The 21822-nt window shown below is 63.0% G+C and overlaps 3 protein-coding genes across 3 annotated transcripts in view; all 3 read right to left on the bottom strand.

Moving 5' to 3' along the window:
- Positions 1–306: 306 nt before the first annotated feature.
- LOC147656041 (uncharacterized) lies at positions 307–4885 on the bottom strand. Its single transcript, XM_086860201.1, has 6 exons — positions 4841–4885; positions 3906–3990; positions 3227–3286; positions 2306–2480; positions 1571–1677; positions 307–580 (listed from the first exon to the last, which is right to left on the bottom strand). Exons 1-6 carry the CDS (start codon positions 4883–4885, stop codon positions 480–482), a joined length of 573 nt encoding a protein of 190 aa, XP_086716327.1. The 3' UTR covers positions 307–479.
- A 2612-nt stretch (positions 4886–7497) lies between these two features.
- Positions 7498–15264, bottom strand: LOC111925481 (D-serine dehydratase-like). Its single transcript, XM_086847860.1, has 8 exons — positions 15226–15264; positions 13832–13981; positions 10953–11233; positions 9715–9901; positions 8519–8640; positions 8253–8442; positions 8076–8181; positions 7498–7671 (listed from the first exon to the last, which is right to left on the bottom strand). Exons 1-8 carry the CDS (start codon positions 15243–15245, stop codon positions 7582–7584), a joined length of 1146 nt encoding a protein of 381 aa, XP_086703986.1. The 5' UTR covers positions 15246–15264; the 3' UTR covers positions 7498–7581.
- Positions 15265–16190: 926 nt separating this feature from the next.
- NBEAL2 (neurobeachin like 2) overlaps positions 16191–21822 on the bottom strand; it is a 34562-nt gene continuing 28930 nt past the window's right edge. The window contains exons 41-55 of the mRNA XM_086867623.1: positions 21653–21793; positions 21432–21562; positions 21247–21356; positions 21050–21167; positions 20879–20976; positions 20680–20796; positions 20501–20590; positions 20274–20383; positions 20024–20196; positions 19594–19688; positions 19396–19512; positions 19153–19314; positions 18933–19081; positions 17662–17797; positions 16191–16681 (exon numbers count right to left, since the gene is read on the bottom strand). Coding sequence (XP_086723749.1) covers positions 16574–16681; positions 17662–17797; positions 18933–19081; positions 19153–19314; positions 19396–19512; positions 19594–19688; positions 20024–20196; positions 20274–20383; positions 20501–20590; positions 20680–20796; positions 20879–20976; positions 21050–21167; positions 21247–21356; positions 21432–21562; positions 21653–21793 — 1855 coding nt within the window. The 3' untranslated portion in view covers positions 16191–16573. The remainder of the gene's footprint in view (positions 16682–17661; positions 17798–18932; positions 19082–19152; positions 19315–19395; positions 19513–19593; positions 19689–20023; positions 20197–20273; positions 20384–20500; positions 20591–20679; positions 20797–20878; positions 20977–21049; positions 21168–21246; positions 21357–21431; positions 21563–21652; positions 21794–21822) is intronic.

Below are 21822 nucleotides of genomic sequence, written 5' to 3'. Positions count from 1 at the left end.
TCCCATCCTTGGGATGTGACCCTGGGGACACCTGGGGACATCCCAGGGACCCCAAGGACACCGGGGTGGGGACAGAGGGACACCCGAGACACATCCTGGGGACACCGAGGACACGGATCCTGGTGACTCGTGGACACCTGGGGACACAGTCCAGGGACAAAGGGACAGCTGGGGACACTCAAGGGACACGGGGATACACCCGGGACACCTGGGGACACATTCCAGGGACAAAGGGGACAGCTGGGGACACGGGGATACACTCGGGGACACTCGGGACACGCACGGACACAGCCGAGGACACAAACGCTGGTGGCACCCGGTGACACCTTTAATGCCCATCCACCATCCCACCCCCAAGAATCCCTAAAAAAGTACAAAAAGCCACGTAAAAAAAATTCCCCCGGGAATCGGGAGCGCGGCCCGGAGCCACCGGGGGTGTCACACGGCGGAGGTGACATCGCCCGGAGCCACCGGGGGTGTCACACGGCGGAGGTGACATCGCCCGGAGCCACCGCTCCCAGCTCCAGGAGCCGCTCCAGCTCTCCCGGCTCCTCCTGGCGCTGCGGGAGCTCGGGGGGCGCTGCGGGGACAGACGGGGTCAGCACCCCGCAATTCCCCCGAGACCCCCGGGGCCGCTTCCCGACCCCCCCCGGGAGATGTGGGGGACCCCCCGAGCCCGTGCGGGGGATTCGCGACCCAATCCAGGCGCTCTGTGATCCCAATCAATCCCCATCCCACTGATCCCATCCCACTGATCCCATTGATCCCATTGATCCCATTGATCCCATCCCATCCCACTGATCCCATCCCACTGATCCCATCCCACTGATCCCATCCCACTGATCCCATCCCATCCCATCCCATCCCATCCCACTGATCCCATCCCATCCCATCCCATTGATCCCATCCCATCCCATCCCATCGATCCCATCCCACTGATCCCATCCCATCCCATCCCATCCCATTGATCCCATTCCATCCCATCCCACTGATCCCATCCCACTGATCCCATCCCACCCATCCCATCCCATCCCATCCCATCCCACTGATCCCATCCCATCCCATCCCACTGATCCCATCCCATCCCATCCCATTGATCCCATCCCATCCCATCCCATCCCATCCCATTGATCCCATCCCACTGATCCCATCCCATCCCATCCCATTGATCCCATCCCATCCCATCCCATCCCATCCCACTGATCCCATTGATCCCATTGATCCCATTGATCCCATCCCATCCCATTGATCCCATCCCATCCCATCCCATCCCACTGATCCCATTGATCCCATTGATCCCATTGATCCCATCCCATCCCATTGATCCCATCCCATCCCATCCCATCCCATCCCATCCCATCCCATTGATCCCATCCCATCCCATCCCACTGATCCCATCCCATCCCATCCCATCCCATCCCATCCCATCCCATCCCATTGATCCCATCCCATCCCATCCCACTGATCCCATCCCATCCACCCCAAAATTCTCAGGTACCCCCAAACCCTGACCCTCCCCAAATCCCCCTGTCCCTGTCCCGCTGTCTGTCCCCTGTCCCGGGTCACTCACGGGGCTGTTGGGGCTCCCCGCAGACGCCGCTGTCCCCCCGCAGTTTCTCGGCGTCCCCCGCGTCCCGGGCCTTGTGCAGCTGCCGCCTCCTCCGGCAGCCGCGGCAGCTGCGGGGACAGCGCGGCCCCGGTACCGGTCAGGGTCCCGGTACTGGTACCGGTACCGGTCCGGGTCAGGGTCGGGGTCAGGGTCAGGGTCCCGGTACCGCTACCGGTTCCGGTCCGGGTCCCGGTCCCGGTTCCGGTCCGGGTCAGGGTCGGGGTCAGGGTCAGGGTCAGGGACAGGGTCCCGGTCCCGGTCCCGGTCCCGGTTCCGGTCCGGGTCCGGGTCAGGGTCAGGGTCAGGGTCAGGGTCGGGGTCAGGGTCCCGGTTCCGGTCCCGGTTCCGGTTCCGGTCAGGGTCCCGGTCCCGGTTTCGGTCAGGGTCAGGGTCAGGGTCCCAGTCCCGGTCAGGGTCCCGGTCCTGGTCCCGGTCCTGGTCCCGGTTCTGGTGTCGGTTCTGGTCAGGGTCAGGGTCCCGGTCCCGGTTCGGGTCCCGGTCTCAGTCAGGGTCAGGGTCAGGGTCCGGGTACCGGTCCCGGTTCGGGTCCCGGTCTCAGTCAGGGTCAGGGTCAGGGTCAGGGTCAGGGTCAGGGTCCGGGTACCGGTCCCGGTTCGGGTCCCGGTCTCAGTCAGGGTCAGGGTCCGGGTACCGGTCCCGGTTCGGGTCCCGGTCCCGGTCCGGCCCCGCACTCACCACTTGAAGGCCACGTAGGCCACGAGCCCCACGACGAGCGCGGCCAGGAGGGCGCAGTAGAGGGGGATGATGTCCCCGGGGGGCGCCTCGGGGGGGGACCCCGACACCGGCGGCGTCACCCGGGGCTCCCCCGACACCCCCGCCGTCCCCTCGGGCAGCGGCGCCGCCGCCTCGCCTGCGGGAACCCCCAGAAACACGGGAAGAGGACATCGTGCCTCAGTTTCCCCTTGGAGAGGGGCGGGGTGAGAGCCCCGGTTTGGGGATCACCCCCTGAGGGAAACTGAGGCACAGTGAGGGGGGGGAATGAGGGGGGGAAAGGGGAAACTGAGGCACAAAAAGGGAGAACGGGAGAAAACGGGGGAAACTGAGGCACAAAAAGGGGGAATGTGAAAGAGAGGGAAACTGAGGCACAAAAGGGAATGAGGTAAAAAAGGGAAACTGAGGCACGGAAACGGGAAATTAAGGAGCAATGAGGGGAAACTGAGGCACAATATGGGAAATTAAGGAATGACGAGGGGAAACTGAGGCAGGCAGGACATGGGAAACTGAGGCACAAAAGGAGAAATTAAGGGGCAACATGGGGAAACTGAGGCACAAAAAGGAAACTGAGGCACGAAAAGGGGAAATTAAGGAGTGAAGAGGGGAAACTGAGGCACAATATGGGAAATTAAGGAATGACATGAGGAAACTGAGGCAGGCAGGACGTGGGAAACCGATGCACAAAGGGGAAACTGAGGCACAAAAGGAGAAATTAAGGGGCAACATGGGGAAACTGAGGCACAAAGGGGAAACTGAGGCACAAAAAGGAAACTGAGGCACAAAAAGGAAACTGAGGCATGAAAACGGGAAATTAAAGAGCGATGAGGGGAAACTGAGGCACAAGGGGAAACTGAGGCACAAAGGACCCCCCGGGTCACTCACGGGTGCAGGGCGGGCAGGGCGGACACGGCTCCTCGGGCTCCTCCTCCACGGGGCTCCGCGCTGGGGGGCGGAATTGGGGGGTTTGGGGTGGATTTTGGGGTGTTTTTGGGACTGTTTTGGGGTTGTTTTGGGGGTATTTTTGGGGCTGTTTTGGGGTGTTTTTGGGGTGTTTCTGTGGTTGTTTTGGGGGTATTTTTGGGGCTGTTTCTGGGTTGTTTTGTGGGTGTTTTTAGGGTGTTTTGGGGTTGTTCTTGGGGTGTTTTTGGAGCGGATTTGGGCTGTTTATGGGGTAATTTTTGGGGCTATACCTGGGGTGTTTTGGGGGCTGGTTTTGGGTTATTTTTGGGGTGTTTTGGGGGTTCGGGGGCTTTGGGGTATTTTTGGGCTGTTTTTGGGCTGTTTTGGGGGTTATTTTTGGGGCAATATCTGGGGTGGTTTTGGGGCTGGTTTTGGGTGGTTTTGGTCTGTTTTTAGGGTGTTCTGGGATTGTTTTTGGAATGTTTTTGGTCTGTTTTTAGGGTGTTTTGGGGTTGTTTTTGGGGTGTTTTTGGGGCGGATTTGGGCCGTTTTTGGGGTAATTTTTGGGGCTATATCTGGGCTGGTTTTGGGGCTGTTTTGGGGGCTGGTTTTGGGTTATTTTGGGTCTGTTTTGGGGGTTCGGGGTGTTTGGGGTACTCACTGCGGGCGCAGGGCGGGCAGCGGCTGTCGCAGGGCTCGGGGACACCGGGGGGACACGGGGGACACCCCCCGGCCCGGGCTGGCACCTGCGGGCACAACCAGGCGCCTGCCTCAGTTTCCCTTTCATCCCCTCCAGGATTCCCAGCGGGATCCCGGCCCCAAAACCGTGGGAAGAGCGGGAGGGGGGGATTGAGGAACAGGAAAAATAAACAGCGATGAGGAAGGGAAAGGAAGGGATCAGAAGGAAAGAGGGAAAAGGAAATAAAAGAGTAAATAAAAACGAGATCAAAGGCGTTGAGATGGGAAGGAACGAAGAGAAACGAAGGGAGTGAAAGGAAGGAAAAGGGAAAAGCTGAACTAAATTAAAGTGGGAGGAGGGAAATAAAGGAAAATAAAATAAGATGAAATAAAACGGGGGAAATGAAGTAGGATTTAAAAAGGAAAATCAAAAGAGGAAAATAAAGTGAAATTCAAAAAAGGGGAATGAAGTAAAAGAGGAAAATAAAACTAAAAAAAAAATGGAAAGGATGGTTAAAATAGAATTGAAAATAAAATTAGAAAAAGGAAAATAAAGAGAAAAGAAACCAGGAAAATAAAAGAAAATAAAGAGGGAAAAATGGAGGAAAACGGAATAAAATGAAAGAAAAGGAACTGAACAGAAATGGCCCAAAATGAACCGAACCAAGCCCAAAAAACTTCAACAAAAGCCACGAAGCGAAGTGACCCGGAGCGCCCCGGGGGCAGCGGGAGATCCGGTCCCGGTCCCGGTCCCATCCCGATCCCAATCCCGGTCCCAGTCCCGATCTCAATCCCGGTCCCAATCCCGGTCCCAGTCCCGATCCCATCCCGGCCCCGGTCCCGGTCCCATCCCGATCTCAATCCCGATCCCAATCCCGGTCCCGTCCCGGTCCCGCCCCGGTCCCGTCCCGCCCGCACCGGGCTCAGCAGCAGCAGCAGCAGCGGCACCGGGAGCGGCCGCATCGCCGGGACCGGCCCGGGACCCCGCTCCGAGCGGGGCCGAACCGCTCCGAACCGCTTCGGTCCCGTCCGGCCCCGCTCGGTCCCGGTTCGGTCCCGCTCGGTCCCGGTTCGGTCCCGCTGGGTCTCGGCTCGTCCCCGTTTGGTCCCGGTTCGGTCCCTCTCGGCTCCCCTCGGTCCCGGTTCGGGGCCGCTCGGCTCCCCTCGTCCTGGTTCGGTCCCGGTTCGGTCTCTCTCGGCTCCCCTCGGTCCCGGTTCGGTCTCTCTCGGCTCCCCTCGGTCCCGGTTCGGTCTCTCTCGGCTCCCCTCGGTCCCGGTTCGGTCTCTCTCGGCTCCTCTCGGTCCCGGTTCGGTGTCTCTCGGCTCCCCTCGGTCCCGGTTCGGTGTCTCTCGGCTCCCCTCGGTCCCGGTTCGGTGTCTCTCGGCTCCCCTCGGTCCCGGTTCGGTGTCTCTCGGCTCCCCTCGGTCCCGGTTCGGTCTCTCTCGGCTCCCCTCGGTCCCGGTTCGGTCTCTCTCGGCTCCCCTCGGTCCCGGTTCGGTCTCTCTCGGCTCCCCTCGGTCCCGGTTCGGTCTCTCTCGGCTCCCCTCGGTCCCGGTTCGGTCTCTCTCGGCTCCCCTCGGTCCCGGTTCGGTCTCTCTCGGCTCCCCTCGGTCCCGGTTCGGTCTCTCTCGGCTCCCCTCGGTCCCGGTTCGGTCCCTCTCGGCTCCCCTCGGTCCCGGTTCGGTCTCTCTCGGCTCCCCTCGGTCCCGGTTCGGTCTCTCTCGGCTCTCCTCGGTCCCGGTTCGGTCACTCTCGGCTCCCCTCGGTCCCGGTTCGGTCACTCTCGGCTCCCCTCGGTCCCGGTTCGGTCTCTCTCGGCTCCCCTCGGTCCCGGTTCGGTCTCTCTCGGCTCCCCTCGGTCCCGGTTCGGTCACTCTCGGCTCCCCTCGGCCGCCCCTTCGCGCCTGGGCCGGGCCGGGCTGGGCGTGGCTCCCCCGGGCAGGGCCGGGCGGGGCGCGCTCCCATTGGCTGCGCGCGGCATGGAGGGCGTGGCCAAGCCTGGAGCCCTGCCCCTCTCAGCTCCGGAGGTCGAGGGTTCGAGTCCCGCCCGGGGCTCTCCCATCGGGACGGCTCCAACTTGGGCCGGACCGGTCCGGGCTGGGATCGAGGGCACCGGAGGGGCGGCGTCACCCCCTCCCCCTCCACCTCCCCACGGCTCTTCCCCGGGGGAATAAATGCCTGGAAGCGGGAGAAGCAGCTTTATTGAGCCTCGGTGTGGGTGCAGCGCCTGGGGGAGCGCGGGGGTCTCAGAGTGGGCGCAGCATCCCGGCGTGGGTGGGGGGACGTGGAGTGGGTGCAGGGTGCGGGGATGGGTGCAGGTGTGGGGTGCGGGGAGGGGTGTGGGGTACGGGGATGGGTGTGGGGATGGGTGCAGGTGTGGGGATGCAGGGATGAGCGCGGGGATGGGCGCGGGGATGGGTGCGGGGTGTGGGAATGGGTGCGGGGTGCAGGATGCAGGGATGGGTGCAGGGATGGGTGCAGGATGCAGGGATGGGTGCAGGATGCAGGGATGGGTGCGGGGATGGGTGCAGGGATGGATGCAGAATGCAGGGATGGGTGCAGGGATAGGTGCGGGGTGCAGGATGCAGGGATGGATGCAGGATGCAGGGATGGGTGCAGGGATGGGTGCGGGGATGGGTACAGGGATGGGTGTGGGGATGGGTGCAGGGATGGGTGCAGGGATGGATGCAGGATGCAGGGATGGGTGCAGGGATGGATGCAGGATGCAGGGATGGGTGCAGGGATGGGTGCGGGGTGCGGGGATGGGTACAGGGATGGGTGTGGGGATGGGTGCAGGGATGGGTGCAGGATGCAGGGATGGGTGTGGGGATGGGTGCGGGGATGGGTACAGGGATGGGTGTGGGGATGGGTGCAGGGATGGGTGCAGGGATGGATGCAGGATGCAGGGATGGGTGCAGGGATGGATGCAGGATGCAGGGATGGGTGCAGGGATGGGTGCGGGGTGCGGGGATGGGTACAGGGATGGGTGTGGGGATGGGTGCAGGGATGGGTGCAGGATGCAGGGATGGGTGTGGGGATGGGTGCAGGGATGGGTGCAGGATGCAGGGATGGGTGCGGGAATGGGTGCAGGGATGGGTGCAGGATGCAGGGATGGATGCAGGATGCAGGGATGGGTGCAGGGATGGGTGCAGGGATGGGTGCAGGATGCAGGGATGGGTGCAGGGATGGGTGCAGGGTGCAGGGATGGGTGCAGGGCTGGGGGCAGGGATGGATGCAGGGATGGGTGCAGGGATGGATGCAGGGATGGGTGCAGGATGCAGGGATGGGTGCAGGGATGGGTGCAGGGATGGGTGCAGGGTCTTGGAGTGAGTGCAGCATTCCGTGTGGATGCAGGACCTGGCCGTGGGTGCAGGGTTTGGATGTGGGTGTGGGACCCCAGCGGGGCTGTGGGACCCCAGCGTGGGTGCACAGAGTGACTTGGAGTGGGTGCGGGGTCTTGGCCCAGGGTCCGGGGCTTGGTCTAGGGTCCGGGTCCGGGTGCGGGGTCTGGGTCCGGGTGCGGGGTCCGGGTGCCGGTGCAGGGTCTGGGTGCGGGGTCAGGGTCCGGGTGCAGGGTCCGGGTGCGGGTGCAGGGTCCGGGTGCCGGTGCAGGGTCTGGGTGCGTGTTCATCCCCCCGGAATCTCCTCTCTCTCCTCTCTACCAGCCCCGCACGGGGTGCCAGAGCTCCACAACCTTCCCGGCAGAGTGCACGAAGTACACGGGGTGCATGGCAGCTGTGGCACAGGCCTGGGACAGAGGGGACACCGAGCTGGGACAGGGGACACTGAGCTGGGACAGGGACAGAAGGGACACCGAGCTGGGACAGAGGGGACAGGAGGGACACTGAGCTGGGACAGGGGGGACACTGAGCTGGGACAGGGGACACTGAGCTGGGACAGGGACAGAAGGGACACCGAGCTGGGACAGAGGGGACAGGGGGGACACTGAGCTGGGACAGGGACAGAGGGGACACAGACCTGGGACAGAGGGGACAGGGGGGACACCGAGCTGGGACAGGGACAGAAGGGACACCGAGCTGGGACACGGACAAAGGGGACACCGAGCTGGGACAGGGGACACTGAGCTGGGACAGGGGACACTGAGCTGTGACACAGCCGGGGACAGCGGCGACACGCGGCGCTGACACTCACATGGAACGGGATGAGTGCCAAGGTGCTTCCCAGCGGGAATTGCTCGAAATCCAACTCCCCATCCACAGCCTCCACCTGCCCGTGCTCCTGGGTCAGCCCCACCAGCCTGCGGGGACACGGCTGTCACCCCCCGCCCCTCCCGTCCCCCCTCACCCCGCAGCCCCCCGCGGGTGTCACCGGAGCTGGGGGTGGCCCTCGATGGCAGCACAGCCCGGGGGTCCCTGGTCGCGGCCGTGCAGGCTGAGGGCGGCCCAGCCGCAGTCCAGCAGCAGCTGCCCGCGGTGGCGATAGTGGCCGATCACCCTGCTCAGGACGCGGATCGCCACCTCCTCGGGCCGGCACGAGCCCAGCTGCGTCTGCTGCAGGTCTGGAACGGGGGGGACGAGGGCTCAGCCCGGAGCTGTGGCACCCTCGGGGGGTCCCGGGGGTCCCGTCCCGCTCACCGTAGAAGAGGTAATTGCCCGGGTGCACCTCGGTGAGCTGCGACATCTCCGGCACGGGGTGGCTGCAGGACGGCGTGGAGCCGATGGTGGCCTGGGGACACGGGATCCCCTCCCGCCGCAGCCTGGGGACACGCGGGGGGCACCTCTGGGTCACCCCCAGGTGAGCAGAGGTGGGTCCTGCGCCTCTGGGTGCCCCAGATGTGCCAGGGAGCCCCCCCAAACACCCAAGGGAGCCATCCAGATGTGGCAGGGATGAACTCAAGGTGTGCTGGGGACACATCCAGATGTGCCCAAGTGCCAGCCGGATGTGCCCGAGAGCCCCCTCAAAGGCTCAGGGCTGGTGTGTGTCCCTCCAGATCCCCCCCAGATGTGCCCGAGATCCACCCGCGTGAGCGGGACAACCCCCAGATGTTTTACAGCACTCCCAGATGTGTCTGGGAGCCCCCAGAGGTGCTGGAGACCCGTCCAGGTGGTTCTGGGAGCCCCCAGAGGTGCTGGAGACCCGTCCAGGTGGTTCTGGGAGCCCCCAGAGGAGCTGGAGACCCGTCCAGGTGGTTCTGGGAGCCCCCAGAGGTGCTGGAGACCCGTCCAGGTGGTTCTGGGAGCCCCCAGATGTGCCGGGCACCTCCCCAAGATGTGCGAGGGTGCTGCCAGATGTGCCCGGGAGGCCCCAGCTGTGCCAGAGATCATCCAGATGTGCCAGAAATCCCCCCGGGGATGTGTCGGGGCTCCCTCGGTGGTGCCGAGACCCCTCCCAGATATTTCTGGAGCCCCAGATGTGCCCGAGCAACCCCCAGATGTGCCCAGATTTTGGGGAGGGGGTGGCATTCGGGGGTTCCCCACCACGACCCGGGCTGGGGCGGGCCGGTGACCCCCAGACCGTGTCCCCAGGTGGGGACATCGCCGTTCCTGGAGCTCCCTCCCCCTTTTCCCATCCGGCCGCAATCCCCTGCAGGATTCGGACCCCCGCCGGGATGAAAGGGTGGCGGGGACGAGGGAGGGGACAATGGCCCGGGTCACAACCCGACACCGCAGCCACATCAAAGGCCGGCGGCGCCGCCACCACCCCCCGGCTCCCCCCGAGGGGGGCTTTGAGGGCCCCTTTATGGGGGCGATTCGCATTTCCAACCCAGAGCCGCCTCCGTGACCCCTGGCGTCCCCAAATCCCTGGAATCCCGCTCGTCCCGGCCACTCACGCGGTGACAAATTCCAGCACGGCGGCCGTGGTGTCCCTGGCGATGGCCTGGATGGCCGGGATGTCGCGACAGCCGTAGGTGTTCCCGCAGTGGGCGTAGACCCCCACCAGTGTCACCCGCTCCGGGGAGCCCAGGGCGATGGCGCGGGCCAGGCCCAGAGCCTCGGGGTCCGAGGGACGGATCCCGGCTGGGGAGGGGACGTGGGAAGGGGTTGGAGGGGGTGGCTGGGACAGGGCCCCCACGGAGCGTCCTGGAGGTGGGAATGTGGGAGTGGGGTTGGGGCTTTGGGGTCGCTTCTGGCCTGTTTTTTGGGCTGGGAAAAATGACTTTGGAGGGGTTGAGATGCTCCATCGTGGGTGGGATGGAGGATCTGAGGGACACAGGGATCCCTTCCCATGGAACATCCTTAAATAGCAATTTTGGAGGGGCTGAGATGCTCCATCATGATTGGGATGGAGGCTTGGAGGGAAGTGGGGATCCCTTCCCATGGAGAATCCTCAAATAACAATTTTGGAGGGGTTGAAATGCTCCATCGTGGGTGGGATGGAGGATCTGAGGGACACAGGGATCCCTTCCCATGGAGAACCCTTAAATAGCAATTTTGGAGGGGCTGAGATGCTCTATCATGGGTGGGATGGAGGATCTGGAGGCTTGGAGACACACGGGGATCCCTTCTCATGGAACATCCTTAAATAACAATTTTGGAGGGGTTGAAATGCTCCATCATGGGTGGGATAGAAGCTTGGAGGGACACAGGGATCCCTTCCCATGGAATATCCTTAAATAAAAATTTTGGAGGGGCTGAGATGCTCTATCATGGGTGGGATGGGAGATCTGGAGGCTTGGAGACACACGGGGATCCCTTCCCATGGAACATCCTTAAATAACAATTTTGGAGGGGTTGAAATGCTCCATCGTGGGTGGGATGGAGGATCTGAGGGAAGTGGGGATCCCTTCCCATGTAACATCCTTAAATAACAATTTTGGAGGGGCTGAGATGCTCCATCGTGGTTGAGATGGAGGATCTGAGGGCTTGGAGGGACACGGGACATCATTCCCTGAGGAACATCCTTGATTAATGACTTTTGGGAGGTTTCAATGTCCCATCCTGGTCAGGATGCCGGAGCTGGGATCACTCAGAGCATCCCAGCCCGGAGCCCACCCTGGCTGACCCCCCCTGGGGACAGGACACCACGTCCCCTCCCCACACCCCGGGCTGGGATTTGGGGCTCACCTACCCCGGCCATTCCCGCAGTCCAGCTTGAGCCAGACGAGCCAGCGCTTCCCGCCGGCAAGGGGGTTCTGCAGGAGCAGCTCCAGCCCCTGGGGGCTGTCCAGGAGCACCTGGAACTCCTGGAGGCGCTGGGCCAGCGCCGAGCACTCGGCCAGGCGCCAGCGCGGCACCGGGAAGGCGTAGAGGATGTCATCAAAACCGCCGGCCGCGAAGAAGCGCGCCTCGGCCAGCGTGGACACCACGATGCCACGGCGCGTCCCACCCGTGGCCAGAGCCGCCCCTTCCCTGGGAACCGGGATGGAGGGAGGAGGAGGGTGAGGGATACCGGGAGGATGGTGAGGGATACTGGGGAGGATGGTGAGGGATACTGGAGAGGATGGTGAGGGATACTGGGAGGATGGTAAGGGATACTGGGAGGATGGTGAGGGATATGGGGAGGATGGCGAGGGATACTGGGGAGGATGGTGAGGGATATGGGGAGGATGGTGAGGGATATGGGGAGGATGGCGAGGGATACTGGGAGGATGGTGAGGGATACCAGGAGGATGGTGAGGGATACTGGAGAGGATGGTGAGGGATACTGGAGAGGATGGTGAGGGATACTGGGAGGATGGTGAGGGATACTGGGGAGGATGGCGAGGGATACTGGGGAGGATGGGGGATACCAGGAGGATGGTGAGGGATACTGGGAGGATGGTGAGGGATACTGGGAGGATGATAAGGGATACTGGGAGGATGGTGAGGGATACCAGGAGGATGGTGAGGGATACCGGGAGGATGGTGAGGGATACTGGAGAGGATGGTGAGGGATATGGGGAGGATGGTGAGGGATACTGGGAGGATGGTGAGGGATACTGGGAGGATGGCGAGGGATACTGGGGAGGATGGTGAGGGATACTGGGAGGATGGTGAGGGATACTGGGAGGATGGGGGATACCGGGAGGATGGAGAGGGATACTGGAGAGGATGGTGAGGGATACTGGGGAGGATGGTGAGGGATACCGGGAGGATGGTGAGGGATACTGGAGAGGATGGTGAGGGATACTGGGGAGGATGGGGGATACCAGGAGGATGGTGAGGGATACCGGGAGGATGGTGAGGGATACTGGGGAGGATGGGGAATACCGGGAGGATGGTGAGGGATACTGGAGAGGATGGTGAGGGATACTGGAGAGGATGGTGAGGGATACTGGGGAGGATGGGGAATACCGGGAGGATGGCGAGGGATACTGGAGGGGATGGTGAGGGATACTGGAGAGGATGGTGAGGGATACTGGGGAGGATGGGGAATACCGGGAGGATGGCGAGGGATACCGGGAGGATGGTGAGGGATACTGGAGGGGATGGTGAGGGATACTGGAGAGGATGGTGAGGGATACTGGGGAGGATGGGGAATACCGGGAGGATGGTGAGGGATACCGGGAGGATGGTGAGGGATACTGGAGGGGATGGTGAGGGATACTGGAGAGGATGGTGAGGGATACTGGGGAGGATGGGGAATACCGGGAGGATGGCGAGGGATATGGGAAGGATGGTGAGGGATACTGGGGAGGATGGGGGATACCAGGAGGATGGTGAGGGATACCAGGAGGATGGTGAGGGATACTGGGGAGGATGGTGAGGGATACCGGGAGGATGGTGAGGGATACTGGAAAGGATGGGGAATACCGGGAGGATGGTGAGGGATACTGGAGAGGATGGTGAGGGATACTGGGGAGGATGGGGGATACCAGGAGGATGGTGAGGGATACCAGGAGGATGGTGAGGGATACTGGGGAGGATGGTGAGGGATACCGGGAGGATGGTGAGGGATACTGGAAAGGATGGGGAATACCGGGAGGATGGTGAGGGATACTGGGGAGGATGGTGAGGGATACCGGGAGGATGGTGAGGGATACTGGGGAGGATGGGGAATACCGGGAGGATGGTGAGGGATACTGGAGAGGATGGTGAGGGATACTGGGGAGGATGGTGAGGGATACTGGAGAGGATGGTGAGGGATACTGGGGAGGATGGGGGATACCGGGAGGATGGTGAGGGATACCGGGAGGATGGTGAGGGATACTGGAGAGGATGGGGAATACCGGGAGGATGGTGAGGGATACCGGGAGGATGGTGAGGGATACTGGAGAGGATGGTGAGGGATACTGGGGAGGATGGGGAATACCGGGAGGATGGTGAGGGATACCGGGAGGATGGTGAGGGATACTGGAGAGGATGGGGAATACCGGGAGGATGGTGAGGGATACCGGGAGGATGGTGAGGGATACTGGAGAGGATGGTGAGGGATACTGGGGAGGATGGGGAATACCGGGAGGATGGCGAGGGATATGGGAAGGATGGTGAGGGATACTGGGGAGGATGGGGAATACCGGGAGGATGGCGAGGGATACCAGGAGGATGGTGAGGGATACCGGGAGGATGGTGAGGGATACTGGAGAGGATGGTGAGGGATACTGGAGAGGATGGTGAGGGATACTGGGGAGGATGGGGAATACCGGGAGGATGGTGAGGGATACTGAAGAGGATGGTGAGGGATACTGGGGAGGATGGGGAATACCAGGAGGATGGAGAGGGATACCAGGAGGATGGTGAGGGATACTGGGGAGGACGGTGAGGGATACTGGAAAGGATGGTGAGGGATACTGGAGAGGATACTGGAGAGGATGGGGGATACCAGAAGGATACTGGAGAAACTGGGGGATACTGGGAGGACAGGGGCAATGCTGGAGAAGGATTTCGGGGTGAGGATGTGGAGATGCTGGTGGGGAGAACCAGGTGAAGGTTGAGGGGTACAGTGGGGACATGGAGGGATGCAGGAAGATGCCGGAGGGGTTTTGGGGAGACCCCGGCGGGAACTGGGGGCGCTGGGGTCTCACTCACAGCGTTTTGTGGGTTTTGACGTGGGGCCGCAGGCGCAGCCCCAGCGCCCGGCAGCGCTCCCGCATCCGCTCGGCGTTCCCGTGCAGCGTGGCCCGGTCCAGGATCAGCGCCGGGGTGGGCAACTGCTCCAGGGGGGCTCCCAGCCACGAGCTGGGAATGTGGGGAGGGCGTGGGAACCTGCTGGGAACCCCCCGAACCTAAACCCACCCTGAGCCCCCAAACCCGCCCGTGCCCGTCCCTGTCCCCAGCGGGGGTTTGGGTGGTGGCCCTTCCTCCTGGGGCATCATCCAGGGGATTCCTGGAGCAGGTGGATACCGGGACATCGGGGACAGCCTGGGACATTGGGGACAGCCTGGGACAGCCTGGGACAGCCTGGGACATCGGGGACAACCTGGGACATTGGGGACAGCCTGGGACATTGGGGACAGCCTGGGACATTGGGGACATCGGGGACAGCCTGGGACATCGGGGACAGCCTGGGACATTGGGGACATCGGGGACAACCTGGGACATCGGGGACAACCTGGGACATCGGGGACAGCCTGGGACATCGGGGACAGCCTGGGACATTGGGGACATCGGGGACAGCCTGGGACATCGGGGACAGCCTGGGACATCGGGGACAGCCTGGGACAGCCTGGGACATTGGGGACAGCCTGGGATATCGGGGACATCGGGGACAGCCTGGGACATTGGGGACATCGGGGACAACCTGGGACATTGGGGACATCGGGGACAGCCTGGGACAGCCTGGGATATTGGGGACATCGGGGACAACCTGGGACAGCCTGGGACATGGGGGACAGCCTGGGACATCGGGGACAACCTGGGACATTTGGGACATCAGGGACAGCCTGGGATATTGGGGACATCGGGGACAGCCTGGGACATCGGGGACATTGGGGACAACCTGGGATATCGGGGACAGCCTGGGATATTGGGGACATCGGGGACAACCTGGGATATCGGGGACAGCCTAGGTCACCTTGGATAGGGAGACCGGAAACAGGGATACCGGATTGGAATCTATGGAACAGGGAGTGGGAAACCTGAGAGTGGGAAAACTGGGATGGGAAAACTGGGATGGGAAAACTGGGATGGAAAAACTGGGATGGAAAAGCTGGGACGGAAAAGCTGGGAGTGGGATATACGGACCCCATTGGAACACCTGGGATAGGGACACGGGCCAGAGGGACACCAGGCACAGGGACACTGGGAAAAGGGACATTTTTGGGAGGGGGAAGGGATCCTTGGGAACAGGATGCCCGGAACTGGGTCACCCGGGACGGGGCCAAAATCCGGGAACAGGGACACCAATCCAACCTCCAGCGGGACGGGAACAGCCTCCAGCAGCGCGACCTGGCGCTGTCCCCTCCCTGCCCTGCCCTGCCCACCTGTCCGTGTGTCCGTCCATGGCTCCGGCCGGCTGCTCCCGCCTGGCTCCGGTGCCCCGCGTGACGCGGGGACAAGGAGCGGGGACAAGGGTCAGTGCCAGCCCGGGGGCCTCGCCGGGGTGGCGGGGCCGGCCAGCGGCCAGGAGCGGCTGCCAGCTCCGGGAGCAGGCGGGTCCGGGAGGCAGCGCCGGGAGCTGCTCCGGGGGCTGAGAGCCCCTAAAGCCGCGACACGGGGGGGGCTGAGGCTGCTGGAGCTGGGGGCGTGGGTGGGGGGGCTGGGGAGCCACGGGCCCCGCTGGGACATGGGGGGACACAGCTGATGCTGCTGAGAGCCCCCCAAACTCGTGACAGGTGTGGGGAGCTGCTGAGACCCCCCCCAAATTCTGATGTTTGACTTCTCCCCAAAATCTGAGCTGAGACCCCCCCCCCCCCCCCCAAATGAGGGTGCAGAGCTGCTGAGACCCCCTAAACTTGTGATACATGTGTGGAGCTGTTGGGACCCCCTCAAACTCGTGACATGGGGGTGCAGAGCTGCTGGGAACCCCCAAACTCGTGACATGGGGGTGCAGAGCAGTTGAGACCCCCCAAACTCATCACATGGGGGTGCAGAGCTGCTGGGACCCCCCCCAAACTCATCACATGGGGGTGCAGAGCTGCTGGGACCCCCCCCCAAACTCATCACATGGGGGTGCAGAGCTGCTGGGACCCCCCCCAAACTCATCACATGGGGGTGCAGAGCTGCTGGGACCCCCCCCCAAACTCATGACATGGGGGTGCAGAGCTGCTGGGACCCCCCCAAACTCGTGGCACGTGGATGAAGTGTCACCGAGCCCCGCCCCACTGGTGACAGCAGTGTCCCCGCGCCCCCCCCCACGCAGGACACCGGAGTGGGGGGGACACGGGGGGGACACACCCAGGAGGGGCCGTGTCCCCATCCTGGGGCAGCCACGGGCCTCACACCTGGATTTCCCACAGATATATTATTATTATTATTAATTATTAATAACAATTCTTTTTCTGTAAAAGCTCTAAAAATGGATAGAAATAAAAAATAACGGGGGGGGGGGACACACACCCACACGCTGCTGGCTCCTGGCCAGCACGGCGGGGGGGCTGTGTCACCCCCTGTTCCCAGCGAGGGGTGCCCAGCTCCTCCTGCCCCCCACCCCGCTCCGGGAACGGGGGAAGCGTCTCCCGAAAGCCCGGGGAGGGCTGGACACCCCAGCGGGGCTGGATAAGGCCACGGATGTCGGGCAGGGCGGGGCTCTCCGGACCCCTCTCGGTACCCGGGGGTCCCCCGGTCCGTGTGGGGGGCGCGGGACCCCCGGGCTGGGTGGTGGGTGCCCGCCTAGGCCCTGCCCTCGGGGGAGGGGTTGTATTCCGTCTCTCCGGCCGACACCTGGGAGATGCGCCGCGTGGAGCGCCACAGCCGCCGGTGGAACTGGCCCGGCCGCACCTGGGGACGGGGGGGTGAGCGCCGTTCCCATCCCCAAATCCTTTATCCATCCCCTTCCTCATCCCCTTCTCCATCCCCATCCCAAGGTCCTTGTCCCCTTCTCCATCCCCAACTTCCAGTTCCTCATCCCTTTCTCCATCCCCATCCCGAAGTCCTCATCCCCTCCTCCATCTCCAACTTCCAGTTCCTCATCCCCTTCTCCATCCCCATCCCAAAATCCTCATCCCCTTCTCCATCCCCAACTTCCAGTTCCTCATCCCTTTCTCCATCCCCATCCCATTCCAAGATCCTCAACCCCTTCCTCATCCCCTTCTCCATCCCCATCCCAAGGTCCTCATCCCCTTCTCCATCTCCCATTTCCAGTTCCTCATTCCCTTCTCCATCCCCCATTTCCAGTTCCTCATCCCCTTCTCCATCCCCAACTTCCAGTTCCTCATCCCTTTCTCCATCCCCATCCCATTCCAAGATCCTCAACCCCTTCCTCATCCCCTTCTCCATCCCCACCCCAAGGTCCTCATCCCCTTCTCCATCTCCCATTTCCAGTTCCTCATCCCCTTCTCCATCCCCATCCCATTCCAAGATCCTCATCCCCATCTCCATCCCTATCTCCTCTCAGTTTCTCAACCCACTCTTCCTCCTCATCCCTTCCCAGATATTCATCTGCTTCTCCATCCCATCCTCTTTCCCCATTTCCATCCTCATCTTCTTCCAGATCCTCATCCTTTTCTCCATCCCCGTCCTTTTCTCCATCCCCATTCCCTTCCAGATTCTCATCCTCTTCTCCATCCCAATCCCTTCCCAAATCCCTTTATCCATCCCCATCTTCATCCCCTTCTCCCTCCAGACCCTCATCTCCACCCCATCCCTATCCCACATTCCCTGCCCACCCCAGCTCTGGAGAGGACACACCGATGTCCCCACCCCGGGAACACCCAGGGGACACCGAGCCACGTCCTGGCCTGCCCGGGGGTCCCGCTCACCTCCGCGGGCTGCCCAGCTCCCACCACGATGAGCTTCCCGTCCTCCAGCCCCACCAGGATGTGGCTCCTCTCCTTGGTGACGGACACGCTGCGCACGGGCACGCGCATGGGCACGGGGGGCACGGCCGCCCTGAGGCTGGGGACACGAGCCATGGTGTGGGACATCACGGTATGGGACACCAAGGCAGGGACACCACCACAGGGACACCACGGTGTGGGACACCACAGTGTGGGACACCACGGTGTGGGACACCATAGCAGGGACACCACAGTGTGGGACATCACGGTGTGTGGGACATCATGGTGTGGGACATCACGTTGTGGGACACCAAGGAAAGGACACCATAGTGTGGAACACCACGGTGTGGGACATCACCGCAGGGACACCACGGTGTGGGATACCAAGGCAGGGACACCACCACAGGGACATCATGGTGTGGGACATCATGGTGTGGGACACCAAGGCAGGGACACCATCACAGGGACACCACGGTGTGGGACATCACGATGTGGGACGCCACGGTGTGGGACACCATGGTGTGGGACATCACGGTGTGGGACACCATAGCAGGGACACCACAGTGTGGGACATCACGGTGTGTGGGACATCATGGTGTGGGACATCACGTTGTGGGACACCAAGGAAAGGACACCATAGTGTGGAACACCACGGTGTGGGACATCACCGCAGGGACACCACGGTGTGGGATACCAAGGCAGGGACACCACCACAGGGACATCATGGTGTGGGACATCATGGTGTGGGACACCAAGGCAGGGACACCATCACAGGGACACCACGGTGTGGGACATCACGATGTGGGACGCCACGGTGTGGGACACCATGGTGTGGGACATCACGGTGTGGGACACCATAGCAGGGACACCACAGTGTGGGACATCACGGTGTGTGGGACATCATGGTGTGGGACACCAAGGCAGGGACACCACCACAGGGACATCATGGTGTGGGACATCATGATGTGGGACATCATGGTGTGGGACACCAAGGCAGGGACACCACCACAGGGACATCATGGTGTGGGACACCACGGTGTGGGATACCAAGGCAGGGACACCATGGGATGAGACACTACGGTGTGGGACATCATGGTGTGGGACACCACCGCAGGGACACCACGGTGTGGGACACCATGGTATGGAACACCACGGTGTGGGACACCACCACAGGGACACCATGGCAGGGACACCACAGCATGGGACATCCTGAGGGCATGTTGGGGACAGGACAAGGCCCAGCCATCCCTCACCTCTGGAGCTCACGGATCTCCAGCCCGCACTCCGAGGTCCCCAGCACCACAAAGTCCTCGGTCAGGCACATGGCTGTCACCTCCCGGTCCAGCGGGACGGAGGACAAGAGCTTCCCGTTCACCGAGTACAGGTGCAGCGCGAACCTGTCCTGCAAGGAGCATGGGGGGAGTGTGGTGGCGGTGCCACCCGGGAGGGGACAACGGGGACACCCGGACGTACCTTGCAGCAGGAGGGCTGCCCCACGGCGGTTTGGGCCACCACCTGCCCCTCGGGCCCCACGGCCAGGTGGGACAGGAGGGCGGGGGGACAACTCTCGCCGGGCGGCCGCAGGGAGCGGATGAAGAGACCCCGGCGCACGGTGTGGGTGATGATGGTGCCATCCTGGGGGAGGAAGGGGACACAGGGTGATGGCGGTGGTGGCACTGCCCATCCCACGCCTACCCCACGGCCCCAGCAGCTCACCTTGGAGCCGGACACGGCCATGTCCAGCTCGGTGCTGATGGCCACGCACGTCACCTCGGCGTCGTGGCCGTACAGCACCTGGACGGGTTTGGGAGCCAAGCCACTGGAAAAGCCACCCTGGCGTCGGGGACACGGGGACATCAGTGACCTGCTGGCAGTGCCACCACCACAAGCTCCCCCTGCTTCTCGAGCCCTTACCTGCTGTAGGACCTGCCACACCATGCAGGTGGTGTCCCGTGAGCCAGAAATGAGGTAGATGCCGCAGAGGTCGAGCGACAGGCAGGTGACAACATCTGTGACAGCCAGAGGGACACCGTGAGGTGGCGGTCCCCCAGCACGCCGGGCCCGCTGACTCCATGGGATGGCACCACGATGCGCTTTCAGATGTGGGATTGCTGCCAATCCCACTCCAAGGTGGATTTTGGGGTGTCCTGCTCCTCACCCCACTCCAGCTCTGAGGTTGGAACCTGGACTGTCCCCAGGAGATGGGGACAATGGGAGATGTCCCTCACGGTGCCACCCGCCTCCCGCCATGGCCCTACAACCCCGTCAGGGCATCATCTCACCATCATCATCATCATCATCATCACCATCATCATCATCATCATCACCAGGGAGGAGGATGTACCTATGTGCCGGGTGATGTGCCCCACCACCTTGCCCTTGGCCAGCGAGGTGACACGGAGGCTGTTGTCCCAGTGTCCCCCGCTGAAGAGCAGCTTCCCGTCGGGGGACACGGCCAGCGTGCGGGAGCTCAGGTCGGCCCCGGGGGCGAAGGGGCCCTGCAGGAAGCGCTGGGTCCTGTCAGGAGGGATGTGGGATGGTGGTGACGGATCGGTGGCACCTCCAGGGACCGTCCCTGTGCCCCGGTGACTCACTTGGCGTTGGTGACAGTGGGGTCTTTGGTGAAGCTGAAGTAGTTGGAGATGTTCTTGTCGTAGGGCAGCCAGCTGTGGGTCCCCAGCAAGCCGTTGGCACTCACGGTGACCTGGGCAGAGGGGAAAGGGAGGTGACACCGCTCTCACTGCCGGGATCATCCCTGGTTTGGTCCTGCATCCCCCTCAACCAGCAAAACGGCCCCGTGCCTCAGTTTCCCCACACTCACCAGGATGTCGGGGGATCCCTGAGTGATGAAGGAATGGGCCTGGTTCTTGGGGACCACGGCCTGCACCAGGGCCACCCCATCGCTGATGCCCTGTGGGGACACGGCAGCTGCTGGGCAGCCTCCTGCCCACCCCACCCCACCCCACCCATCCTGCCCAGGGACCCCCGGGGTGTCCTCACCTCCACGAAGAAGGACTTGAGCTGGTCCAGGTTCTCGAAGACGTTGGGGGAGCGGGTGTCGAGGTGGGCCAGCCGGCGTGCCGCGCTCTCTGCCGACAGCCGGGCGGGGTGGGGCTCCTGGCGGGGCAGGGCAGCCATCAGAAGGGGGAGACCCCCCCCAAAAAGGGGCTGGTTTTTGGGGGGTGGGGGTCTGAGCTACCTTGAGCAGCTGGCAGGGCGTCTGCCCAAAGTTGCTGATGATGCCCTCCAGAGCCTTGCGCTGTGTCTCGTCGGTGATGGCGTCCAGGTCCACGGCCCCTGCGGATGGTCACGGTCACGGGAGGGGACACAGCCCTGCTGGGTGTCCCCATCCCTCTGCCCCACAGCTCACCCTCGTAGGTGCAGTAGTAGAAGACGTTGAGGGCCTCCACGGCGGCCGGGCCGCGCTGCTTGTACCCAAAAATGAGGTCGATCCACTCGTGGAGGTGAGCTGAGACATATTCCGACTCCTGTCCAAGGATGGGCCGTCAGGGTGGGCTGGGAACGGCCCCGGAACGCCCCCAGGGCTGAACGGGCTCCCCGTCTCACCAGGGCTTTGCGGTGCTGCTGGATGAAGTCCTCGCGGGAGCGCGCCCAGCGCGGCAGCACCACGTCCCCGACCTTCTCATTGGAGAGCTGGAGGCAGCCCAGGTCAAAGCCTGCGGGCAGGAGGGGGATGATGAGGGACACAGACCCTGCTGTGCTCCCCCGGCGGTGATCACGGTGTCCCTCACCGTTCTGGTTCTCCAGGAACTCCGGGAAGTAGAAGAACTCCGGGATGAGCTCCTTGACATCCACCGGGTTCTCCATGCGGGCTTGCCAGGCTGCCGGCACCGAGTGGAACTGCCGGTCTGAGCAGTCAAACCTGGGGGCACAGGACAGCACAGGACACCTGGCTGGAGCCTGGCTGTCCCCACGCTGTCCCCTCTGCAGGATCCACCTGCCGGGTGCCCACCTGCCGCTCTGCAGCTGGATGTGGAGGGTGGTGAAGGGCTCGGTGCGGATCAGGTAGTGCATCACCCCGGCGGCGTTGGAGTAGTGAGTGCCATAGTGGAACTTGTCCACCGTGCCCGTGGGGTCCTCGAAGCTCTCGTACCTGCAGGACAGGTGGGATGGGGTCCACCA

This window comes from Cyanistes caeruleus, chromosome 1 (genome assembly GCF_971803275.1).
Source record: "Cyanistes caeruleus chromosome 1, bCyaCae1.hap1.1, whole genome shotgun sequence".
In the NCBI taxonomy this organism is placed as follows: Eukaryota; Metazoa; Chordata; class Aves; order Passeriformes; family Paridae; genus Cyanistes; species Cyanistes caeruleus.
Note: the sequence above shows the minus strand (reverse complement) of the source record. Positions and strands in the feature narration are given on the sequence as shown.

Bases quoted from the DNA above. Each gene is read 5' to 3' on its own strand.
- LOC147656041 (XM_086860201.1), bottom strand. From the start codon at position 4,885: ATGCGGCCGCTCCCGGTGCCGCTGCTGCTGCTGCTGCTGAGCCCG. The intron at 3,991-4,840 runs GTGCGGGCGGGA...TTGTGCCCGCAG, and splicing joins TGCTGCTGCTGCTGAGCCCG to GTGCCAGCCCGGGCCGGGGG. The intron at 3,287-3,905 runs GTGAGTACCCCA...TCCGCCCCCCAG, and splicing joins CTGCCCGCCCTGCGCCCGCA to CGCGGAGCCCCGTGGAGGAG.
- LOC111925481 (XM_086847860.1), bottom strand. From the start codon at position 15,245: ATGGACGGACACACGGACAG. The intron at 8,182-8,252 runs GTGACACCCGCG...GTGTCCCCGCAG, and splicing joins GAGGGCCACCCCCAGCTCCG to GCTGGTGGGGCTGACCCAGG. The intron at 7,672-8,075 runs GTGAGTGTCAGC...CCTCTGTCCCAG, and splicing joins TGGCACTCATCCCGTTCCAT to GCCTGTGCCACAGCTGCCAT.